Source organism: Zingiber officinale, chromosome 9B (genome assembly GCF_018446385.1).
Source record: "Zingiber officinale cultivar Zhangliang chromosome 9B, Zo_v1.1, whole genome shotgun sequence".
Lineage (NCBI taxonomy): Eukaryota > Viridiplantae > Streptophyta > Magnoliopsida > Zingiberales > Zingiberaceae > Zingiber > Zingiber officinale.
This window is the reverse complement of record NC_056003.1, coordinates 87,992,385-88,004,073: the sequence shown is the minus strand read 5'-3', so window position 1 is coordinate 88,004,073 and position 11,689 is coordinate 87,992,385. Positions and strand designations below refer to the sequence as shown.

General features: G+C 35.1%; 1 protein-coding gene across 2 annotated transcripts; it reads left to right on the top strand.

Moving 5' to 3' along the window:
* The first annotated feature begins 173 nt into the window (after positions 1-173).
* LOC122025154 (fanconi-associated nuclease 1 homolog) lies at positions 174-10,557 on the top strand. Of its 2 annotated transcripts, XM_042583921.1 has the most exons (13): positions 174-1,024; positions 1,112-1,298; positions 3,484-3,754; positions 3,849-3,911; positions 4,523-4,597; positions 4,677-4,798; positions 7,639-7,709; positions 7,782-7,866; positions 7,997-8,137; positions 8,221-8,444; positions 9,250-9,523; positions 9,627-9,857; positions 9,941-10,557. In XM_042583921.1, exons 3-13 carry the CDS (start codon positions 3,661-3,663, stop codon positions 10,382-10,384), a joined length of 1,824 nt encoding a protein of 607 aa, XP_042439855.1. In that variant the 5' UTR covers positions 174-1,024; positions 1,112-1,298; positions 3,484-3,660; the 3' UTR covers positions 10,385-10,557. The 2 variants fall into 2 exon arrangements, with proteins under 2 accessions (XP_042439855.1, XP_042439856.1); XM_042583922.1 differs by lacking the exons at positions 174-1,024; positions 1,112-1,298 and adding an exon at positions 4,303-4,398 and having other exon boundaries at positions 3,679-3,754.
* The last annotated feature ends 1,132 nt before the right edge of the window (positions 10,558-11,689 follow it).

Here is an 11,689-nt window from a genome sequence, read left to right as displayed (position 1 = left end):
AAAATTTAAAAAAAATAAAAAATGAAAAAATGAAAAAAATAAAAAAAAAATAAAGAAAACTGAAAAAGAAAAAATAAAAAAACGTAGAGTTAAAATTATATATATATATATATATATATATATATATATATATATATATATATATATATATATATATAGAGTTAGTTGGTTTTATAAGTAAAGGTAATATAGTAAATATATTAAACTAGGTTATTCATTAAAATATTCAAACAAATAAATTTTTGTTGCATTATCTAGGTTGAACAAAATAACATTTAATTATATTTTATTCCTCATAATTTTGGTTATGTGATTACATTATAAATAATAGCTTGAATTAAACACATCTTTATTGTCGTGTAAATCTAATTAATTTTTTATTTTATTTTAGTTGGTATAGATATCTAATTTAGATAATAAAAATTTCCCATTTATTATGGGGATAAATCAAAAAAATATTTACAACGGAATGATTTATAGTTCAATACAGGGGTGGATCCAGGGCGACATCGACGGTCACCCTCCCTCCTTACCAGCGGAGATTTTACCGATGGAGATAAATAATACCATCTCTTGTTATGCATAAAAATTATTTCTCCATACTTGAATTACTGGTTCCGTCATTGAGTTCAATATTTTTAGATCAATTATTTATTAACAAAAATTTATTATTAATTTGTTGAAATTCAAATTCGATTCTTAGAAAAAGGTAATAGCTGCTGCATTGTTATTCCGAGGCAATGAGGTTGAGATTTTGAAAAAACCGAGAGCTTTTGGGACGAGTCGTCAAAAGGGAAACCAAACTGAGATGACCGTAATGCCCTCTTGCATCACAGAAATGGCGGGAGAGCCATCCTCTATAAAAGCTGATCCATCCGATTCCAGTCGACGCCTTCGATCGATCAGGGCGCGGGAGCCCATCGAATCGGCCATGCATCTCCACGGGTGGGAATCGCTCAAACGCCTCATCGGGAAGCGGCGGAGAACCATCTCCCTTGATCTCTCTCGCCTCCTATCTCCGTCGGTCAGGCTCCTTCCGAATCTAGTGTTCATTTCTCGCCTTCCGATTGTTTCAGGTTCTGAAAAGGTATCTGCTTGTCTGTGCTCTCAGAACTCTCAGAGCAACTCGACGCATGACGGTATTCACCACGGAGAGACGCAAGCCTCCACGTCGTCGGATGAGAAAGACTGGGCACCGAAATCAGAACTACATGGAGCATTTGACAAGGAGTGGGTTTCTTGTCCGGTCTGTGGTAGATTGATTCGTGGAATTGATTACAATGTGAACTCCCATCTAGGTATGTTTTGTTTTTCTTTTATTTTCCTCCAGTCGTCGGAACAGTTCCTTATCTGTGAGGTCTAACACCAGCTCGTTCTGCCTAATAGCGATTTTTTCAACTCAAATTTGAGTTTTTTCCCCCGCAATCAAGTCCTGCCATTTTTAAAGCACAGGGAATTTAAAGTTTCTAAAAGGTTAGATCGGTTGTTGGTGCAAGTGTTAGTATTTCTAAATGGCAGTGAGCGTGAATGAGCTGTAGTCAACTCAATACCTGAGTTTTTTTTTTTTGCAGGCAAAGCCTGCCAGTTTAGAAAGGCAAAAATATAGATTGGTTATCATTGCAAGTGTTAGACCCTAGATTTGTTGTTTTGACTTTAAATAAGGAACACCAAGGAGTCAGAGTGGATGGGAGTTTTCTAGCCCCTAGTCATCAGGCTAGTATGGCCATTTAGAATTGTATACAATGTACTAGTAATAACAAGATGATCTGTCAGCTTATACTGTACGCCGTCAGGCCTCAGTTGCAAATCAACACCACCCAAGTTCAGTGTCCAGGCGGGCTTTTAGCTTGATGCATGTTGATTTTTATTTCACATCATTTCATCACCAAAATGTGAAGCACTCTATTCAGCTTGCTAGTTGATAACTAATCTGTTTCCTCAGGAAAAATAGGTCAGGGCTAAAATACATTAGGCTGATTTAAAATATTATTGATTGCAGAACTACTTGTCCTTATGCCCCACCCAGTTCAGTATGCTATTGGTTTATTGTACTATTTGAGGTTTTGTACCAGTTTGGTTATTGTGTATGAGCAAAAGCAAAGTACTTTGAATCTTTGAGCTATGTTATAAATAATGTAAACTATGTTATACTTTGTGAAATTTATATTGAAATCCATATTTCATATAGATGCCTGCCTAACACAAAGAAATGTAAGGAGGAAACTAACAGCACAAAGAGGAAGTTTCTCAAAAAGAAATAGAATATAAGTCCAATTCTGCATGATATATACAAGGAGGAAGCAGCAACTATGTGTTGGTAATATAATCATGAAAATGTATAATCATGAAATTTGCATGCTGCGATCTCCGAATTAGACATGGAACATATGGAATCGATCCTCTGACAATTTCCAAGATCAGGAGGAAACTTTCCACTTCACTCTTCCTCCAGAGAATACTGGTGATTCCATTAATCAGGTGGTGGATTCATGATCCTTTGTATATATCCCTACTTAAATAAGGGAGCTGAGCTGGATTAAACAAGATGCAATCTGTGATGACGTCAAAGATATTGTATTTGTGATGAGATGTGTTGAATTAAACAAGGTGAATTTTGTTCCAGAAAAGTGTTAATGGCCAAGGAGCAGGAACGCCATCATGCAGTAATAGATTAGTATTACTGTTTTTTCAGTATTTTGCCTTTTCCAACATGTTTTTTGGTCTGATTTTCAGTACTCGTGCAGATTCTGATTAGTTTTGATGCTTGACATTCGGCCTCGAGCTAATCCATCAATTGATCTCATTAATTGATAACTATTAAGAGCAGGAAATGTGAGGCAAGGCTTGATAACATCTTTTTAGAATTCTGTCTTCTCCCAGATGGCTTAATGGTAATATGGCTTGAAAGTAGAGTGATAGCAATCCATGCTCCATTAAAGAAAGACAACTTACAAATAATATTGATTTGATTTAACCATTATAACAATATTAATTTGATTTAGATGATGTATTATTCCACGTAACTGTCCTTATAAGCTTCCTCTCTATCAGTGGGGAAATCTCTTAGTTTATTCTTCTAGTTCTCAGCCGGAACATGCTCTGTCTCACTTTGGTTCTGCAACTTCATTTCTTTCATGCCTTTATATCTCTTTATTCCGATGCCATCTTTATGCATTCATTCTAAATGGTGAAGTATTTTTGGTATGACATTATTAATGCCTAGGTAGATGTTTCTCCAGGACAGGTCGTATGAATCTTTTTCTGTTTTAGCATTCTTTTTTCTATAAAAAGAATATTTCAAGTTATTCTTGTGCCTTGGTGGATATTTTTTGATATGTTTGTTTGACTTTTGCTCAATTCAAAAGTAATAAGCGGAACTGGGAAGTAAACCTTGTTTTTCATCTAGGTTATAGGCAGTGTTTGTACTTTTTCAGCCTATTCATTGAAAGTGATCTTAGCGAATGCTTGCTTTAACATTTTCAGGGGTTTGTAGACTCTCTTCCTCATCGCGCTCATGATCATGTTCCCATTAAACTGGTTTGCCGAAAAAGTTTAGACTGCGCCGAAAGCAAGGAAACATGTACTGATTGTGATTTTCCTGAATCCCTATGGGACAATCTGGTGGTTGCTATTGAAAATATTAAGGTGCATCAACCTAAAATGATAAAGTACCAGAATAACTTTTCTTTGATGATTGAAGAGGTTATAAGCCATCATTCACACCTTTTTACTATCGAAGAAAAAACATTTATAGGTACTTGTTAGTATTTTGTACTTGATTAGTTGCCAGTTTTTATTTCTTTATTTCATTTTCAATTAGAGTTTCATGTGATGTAAATTGCAAGCAGGGTATTTTACATCACTATCAGATGAAGGTCAAAGGCTTTTTATACGAATATACACTCGTAAAGGTTCTTCCATATCTTAAGACTTATGCTTTAAGTTTTTGATTCATTAAATGTCTAAATTACTTGGTATGATTTATCATTTATGTACCAAGAATTTAACAATATTTTGCTACTTTTCTTTTTGATGTCAATATATGTCTTTTTATGTTAGATTTTAGTTATGATATTTGTTTCATGCTTGTGACAACTAATAAGTGATTTGTAAGTCTATGTTTACCAAATTATGATCTTGAAAAGAGATTTGAAAAATGTTGACGAAATTTTTATCAAACAAATAGTTGTTTTGAAGTTATGCACTTAATTTCCAAGTGTTGGAGCTTAATGCACTTTGTAATGCTAAAGCAACATGGAACTCACTCTTCATATGTATCTAATGCGGGGAATATTTCACTAGCGCTTGGAGGAACCTTGCCTGAATTCTCAGGACTAAGAATCATGCCCTTGAAGGAGTTTTATTAGTTGCCTGATATTTTGTTCTCCATTTTGTTGGGTGGGTATATATATATATTTTTAACTAAAATACAGTTGTGGAGATTGGTGGTCATGAGTATGAACTTTCCATGCCACTCCCTTTTCAAGTTGCAATTTTATTAATCACTTTACGTTTGTAATAGGACCATGGTTCAGGGTAAGCAACATCTCCTACTCTGAGATTCAAGATGTACAAAAAGCCATTGCGGAACTACAGTGTATATCTCGAACCCTCTTAGTTAATGTTTTCCACTTTATTTTTCTAAAGGTAATGACTAAAGTCTACTGACCATGAAGTGGCAGGTTTCATTTACTCATTTCATTCATGTGATGATTCGTTTACATACAACATGAAAGAGGTTCTTGACTTGCTAAATGTTTCTGAAATGCGTCAAATCATAAGTTCAGAAGTTCATAAGGTTTGGTTGGAAACTCATTTAAGTTTTTCTATATTGCTAACCCAATTTCACTCTCTCTCTAGATATTTGTGTTTGCTTGAATATGTTCTGAATAACAAATTCCATCCTAATTCTCTGATATATTGAATTGCTTGCAACTATTGTGCTGAAAAATGCCAGTCATTACTTGTAATTGAACTTGCAGTTTGGGCAAAACATAGGAGGGACAAAGGTTTTCAATCATCCAATAGAATGAGGATGATGTTGCTGGAACACAATTATGTTTGCTAGCTGATCTGAACCAGTAGTGCATGCACAAGGACATTGTTTGACATGATTGCTGGATGTGATCAATTAGTTACATGTAGCACAATACATTTGCACCACCTTATTGCTTAACATTGATTTATTAATTGACATGTGCTAATTCTAGTACCATTGATCAATAGATTATTGTTCTCTGATTAAATATTACACTGCATAATCAGTTTTTACTTAGAAGAACACGGTTATCATCATCTATTGGTGCTAGGAATGCTTATAAATGTTAAGGCCTACTTGGAGCAGAGTATTAGGCCCGTTGGGAAATTATGAGGAAATTTTGCAGAAGAATAGTCATGTACACGTAATAGGAAAAAAAGACAACTGATGAACTTGTGGGTTTGCCAGGCATGGAGATTGCTGGTAAATATGATTGTATGTTACCTAATTTTTTTTCTCTTCCTAGCAGATAACCACCTATATCCAACATTTCTTGACTATTACTTCAAAAAAATCTTGATCAGTCACAGTAATCTATGAGCTCCAGTATTTGTCCAGGACAGTCTATCTTACGTAAAGGCTGGAGTACTGTTGGATGGTTTTTCCTAATTATGGATTTTACCATAGTTGTGCTCCTAAATTAACACATGGGCTTCTGGTGACTACGTACTAAGAGTTAGTATGTGGACAGATACGGGTCCGACATATGTACATTTTTGCAACTTACATATTCCTTTTCTCACTTCATTTTGCAAGCTAGTTTATTTCGTGATAGTATCTTTTGATTTTTCCCATTGCCAATTTACATATACTTCCGTATTGATATATTTCAAAATATAACCTCAGCAATCTCTCTCAACAATAATGTAAGATCCTTCTAATAAAAGAAGCATTACAAACTAATAAGAGAAGCAATCATTTTTTGGCCTATACTTTTTCCCTGATGTACTGGTAATTTTACTGTCTTTTCAATAACATTGGATTAAAATCAATATGTATGACAACTTAATTGTCACAGCAGAAGTTCTACCAAATTTGTCATCAATTGTTAATCAAATAGGAACACGTGCCTTGAACTGTGACCTTGCATTTTGCCTTAGCACTTGTTCTGGCCATTATAATTTGATTGTTGTTCTTTAAACATATCAGATCACCTCCTAGAAGAATGTAATAAATTAATGTGGATGGATCCCTTATTGCTGGGACTACAAGTCTAATCCAAAAGGTGATTATAGTCATGATAGGAAATCTTTTCTTGGACTATTCTTGAAGTATAGCTCCCTTTAAAACCGCCTCTTAATAATCTTAAGATAGGGTTAGAAGTTGACTCTTGATACTACTAAAAAATAAGATGACAACAATAATATAGTTCAAATTTGCAACTAATCTCCAATATTTCCTTCAACGAATAATGACTCGTTGTTTTATGATCTATCTGTCATTTTTATCTAGCGGAGCATCAACAGGCTTAGCTCCTAGCATACCAACTTCCTTCAACCATACCAAGAATTATTTTAAATATAAAAATATAAATGTCTTCCCCTAATTAAGCAATCTCTATGCCAAAATATTATTTAGAGCACCTAAGTCTTTTTATCTGACAATGTTAATGGAAATATGATTTTTAGTCTTGTCTAAACACTAAGGGAATCACAGATGGAGATAGTGCATTCTAAGTAAACTACCACGGGAGAAGATGGTAGCTGCTACTGAAGGAAAAACAGTAGCAAAAGATGGGAAACCAAGTCATCTAAACACCAAAAGAACTTCCTGATTTCACTAGTTGGAGTACTTAATGGAAGATGCAGGAGATGATGAGGTTAGAACTTGATCTTCCACACAGGTTTTATGATGTTGGACCTGAGGAGCACACAAGGAGAAAGAGATCCTAGGAAGCTCTGATGTTGAGGAAAGCACAACAACTAAGAAGATGCAGATTGGACACAAGAGTTTCATGAAGAGTGGCTTCAGCTATCTTGTGAATTTGGGAACTCAAGCAGAATTGAGACTACCTTGTGATAAGTTTGAAAACGAGTCCAGTGCATGATCACTGAGTGGTTGGACCTTTGCGAACGAGTTCAGCGATAGGAAGATGAAGATGTCTTTTCTTTGAGCCTAGTGACTGTGCATGTTTGTTCTTGAGATAATGAAGGGCGGAGTGAATGATGAGTACAAGAATAGGATTTGGTTACTCCTATGATAAAATGTTGATATCGAGGAAACTATTAGGCTACTAAATTCAATTGAAGTTTAACTTGCATAAAAGTGCTTTCAGAATGCAAAGAATGTTTGTTTTTGTATCCACTGTATGATATATGTGAAAGACTCCAATGTTTAGGCTTTAAAGGCTTGTGCTTATGGCTTATATGTGTATGTATGTTAGTGTCATGTGTATTTGTTTATACTCCACACTGTGTATGTAATAAGATGCAAATAAAATGCTGCTAAAGTACAGGAAAATTCCCTTGTACTTTAGCAGATACCCATTCTGCATTCAACTTTGTTTTGCTTCTTCAAAAATATTGACTCTTTGGCAATTACTCTAGCTAAATATCCTTTTTTATTTTTTGGTTATGTTTCCTGTTTCGGTTGTTCTTCAGAAAGGAATCAACTGCAGTCGCCGAAACGACCTTGTAAATATCCTCTGCTCTGCTTATGCCAGTGGAGCATGGTATCATCACTTCAACTGTTGTGGTTTTTAGATTTATTCTTGTTTATAGGTTTAACTGTTAGCATACAACAGCCCACTGCTACCAAAGATGATTCTCGAACAAACAGGAACCTGCATAAGAATTTCTTCTTTAGCTGATGTTTTCTGGCGCATTCAGGTTACTCAACCATTTAATTGTGCTGCATTTAGCTTCTTAATATTCCTCCCCCCCCCCTAATAGAATGTTATTTCATTAGGAATTTGGATTTGCCATCTGACTTCAGTACTATCTGTTGTTGTTTATCCAGAGGCTCTTTTTCCTTAATGGTGATCAGGACCTTTCAGAATTTCTTTTAGTTGATCTTGGGATTATCAAATTTCCAGATTATGTCTGCAATGTTTCTCACCAAATTTTTGAAGATCGTTCTGATCTTACTGATTATGAAGAGGTAAGCTTTTTGTCTACTTTTCAATTGAAGAGGTAATAAGTTTATCCTTTCATCTGCCTATTGAAAACCTCTTTTCAAAATAGGCCATTGAAGTGGCTCAGATAGTGGATGAATCTCTTGAAGCAAATAATGTGGAAATGGTGACAAGATGCATTGACATAGCTGATGTCCGTATGTGCACTAGCTTCACAAGAAAACATGACTTCACCACTGATCCTCCGCCGCATTTTTATTCATGTTTTTCAGCATCATTTGTATACTCAAAGGTGCTATCATTGGGTGTTTCCTTCTTTGAGCGCGAGCATAGGTAAAATAAATTCTCTCTTTCACAAAATAATGCATAGATACAAAAACAATAATTCTGTAAATGCTTTTTGGGTTCTTCAATCAAATCAAATTTACTTTGTTTTTCAATGTTGCCTTTTCACGATTGGTCTAACCATTTACAGGTGTAGCCACTAGACATGTACCATCTCACAGATCAGTTGGTCTAGAATGGGTAAACAGAACCTTAATCATTGTACTTGTTTTCTTGGCCATAGAAGCTTGTGATCTACTTGCAAACTCAAAGCCTTCTTTCCAGAATAGAGTGTATTCAGATTAAATCTAAAGCTTAAGTTATAGAAACTTTAGAAACCATAAGTTTTAAAGTTAAATAGAGTTAAGAGTTTTAGATTCTTTAAGATTTACTATTCAACAAAATGTTGTATTCTATTATGTGCTCCTTAGGCTAAAAAATTTGTAAAACTATCCTACAATTTTCCATACTTTATGGATAAGAGCTATAGGCATTTTAGAAGTGCCAAATGGATCAGCGCTGTAGACATTTGGAAATTAGAATGCTTAGATGAATGTTTGACATTACTAAAATAGAAAATAAAATATATTACTAACCTGGAGTAACTAGGTGGAATTTTAGAAGATGGTAAAATTACAAAAAAAAAAAAAAAAGATTAAGATGTGAGCATGCTAAAGAATGACCAATACATTTTGTAGTTAGATAAATTTAATATTTGAAAGATAGTGAGAGAACAAAAAAAATTCCAATAAAGTAATTAAAATGAACCAAGAGATTTGAATATTCTGAATTGAGGACATTTTGAATTTCCCAGGTATGAAGATGCAATAAGGATTCTGAAGGGACTCCTCACAAGAGTCACTCGTGACAGTAGGAGAGGATACTGGACCTTGAGGCTTTCTGTTAATTTGGAACACATGAATTATTTCAATGAGAGTCTCTCTGTAGCTGAAGAAGGAATTTTAGATCCCTGGGTTCGTGCTGGTTCAAAAATGGCATTGCAAAGGCGCGTTCTCCGTTTAGGCAAACCACCGCGCCGGTGGAGGGTACCTGATTATGCAGATTCTGTTAAGCGAAAAATCAAAGAGGTGGGTTATAAACTTTGCACGCTGATAAATTATGTAGAATTTCTAAAAAATTAGTCTGCATCCTCCTGTGTTCTCTTAAAGGTTTTGTTCCTGACATGACTAGATTTGCATAACTGGAAGACCTTTGTCTAATGAGACAGCATCCAAGAATATGTATTATGGGTATGATGATGAACTGTGTGGAGTCGAGCAGCTGGCCTTGCAATACTATGCAGAAGAAGGTGGATGGAGCGGCATCCACTCGGAAAGCGGGATCTGGATGACGATCTATGGCCTTCTCATGTGGGACGTTATATTCAGCAATGTCCCGGACGTTTTCAGATCAAGATTTCAGGTACGTCGTTTACTTGTGCAGTTCTGCATGCAGTGAGACAATGGATCCACTTTTGTCATTTGACTGTTTGTTCTTTGAAACAGACTGCTCCGCTAGATTTCGATACGGACGACTTTTACACGAGCAGGGAGCATCTCATAGAATGCCAGTTGCAGAAGATTGAAGATGGCATGGCTGAGGAGATTTTGATCTGCTCCTGGGAGTCCCACATGGGGGTGGCTTGCCGCGGCGTGAACTGGGAACGGCATTCACTTCCAGATCTGCGAGCTGCTGTCTCATGCATCGGAGGCTGCCCGTTGGCTTCGCTCTGCCGACATCTGGCTGTCGACTACCGGAGTTGGTCCAGCGGCATGCCGGATCTGTTGCTGTGGCGCTTCCATGGAGATAGCAGTCGAGGCGAAGCAAAGCTTGTAGAAGTAAAAGGCCCGAGCGATAGGCTTTCGGAGCAGCAACGAGCATGGCTGCTCATCCTCATGGATTGTGGGTTTGATGCTGAAGTGTGCAAAGTCAGGCCATTATCCAAATGAAACGACCGTGATAAGATTCTCATGAGTTTAAGCAAATTTCATTAGCTTGTTGGCTTTGTGCTACGGCCAAAATCTTCTCATTCAATGCAATTTGATGTTTAAATTTAATTTCATCTGCACGTACGATTTGGAGAAACACAATTCGACATGATTTTAACAAAAACCTTTATTACAGCTCGAAGGTAAAGAAAGCATCATGAAATGTCTTTGGTTAAAATTGTTTTAAAATAATTGTGGTAGATCATGAGATAGTTACCCTACAATTTATAATTAAATTTTAAAATTTAAAATCTTAAATTTTAAATTTAATATTATTATATTATTTTTAAAAAATAAATTAATTAAAATTATTTTAGATTATCATGATTATCACTTTTTCATAGGTCTTGAAACATAAGGTTGTAAATAAATAGAACGTTTATGAATATATTAAGTGTTTGACTTGATAAAAATTTATTTATATTTGTTCAAAATAAAGAAGATCAATTAAATGAACAACTTAATAATTCATTTAACTAATAAATTACCGTTCATCTATAAAACTCTTATCAACTTACTAAATAAATAAAAAAAAATTAAAATAAATAAATAAATTTATATTATCAAGCTCAATAACTAATCAAATAAGCTTAAGCTAAACTCAAACTAAACTCAATCTCATAAAAAAGCAACCAAACTAAACTTGAATAATAATTTTAACGGTTTGGGTTCATTTTAGACTCGGCTCGACTCTTTACCTTATCAAAGAAAATTAAAAACCTCAAAATTTAACTCAGCTTAGCTTATTTACAGTCCTATTGAAATGGATCATAGAAGAATACTTAGGGTGAGTGTAATATGCCCTAGTTGAGATTTAAATTTCGTCGTAAGGAAAACATGTCTCATTTTTTATCATTATTGTAGTAAAAGGATGATTACGCTCATTCCAAGTGCCCCTCACATCCCGTCACAAATTATGTGAAAGGAGATAAATCATGTGGTCGACTTATAGCCGACCTTCAAGTGGCTAGGGGTGGAAGGAGTTTTTTCTCCGAGGACATCTGCTTATCGAGAATTGATCAACTCATTTTTTATCCTTGCACTGTAGTCCCGGGGCATGATGCTACTCTTGTTTTTTTTAATTCAGCTATCCAGCTCTTTGAACTGATTAATCTTAGAGGTGACTAACCTAGCTTGATCTATAGAAGTTTTTCATCGGTCATCAGAGTAAATCAAAAAATACTAATGAAGATCTATCTAAATGACCAATATTCTTATACTCAAATTTTAAATTCCATGATTGTTCATTTAACCATATCATTACCC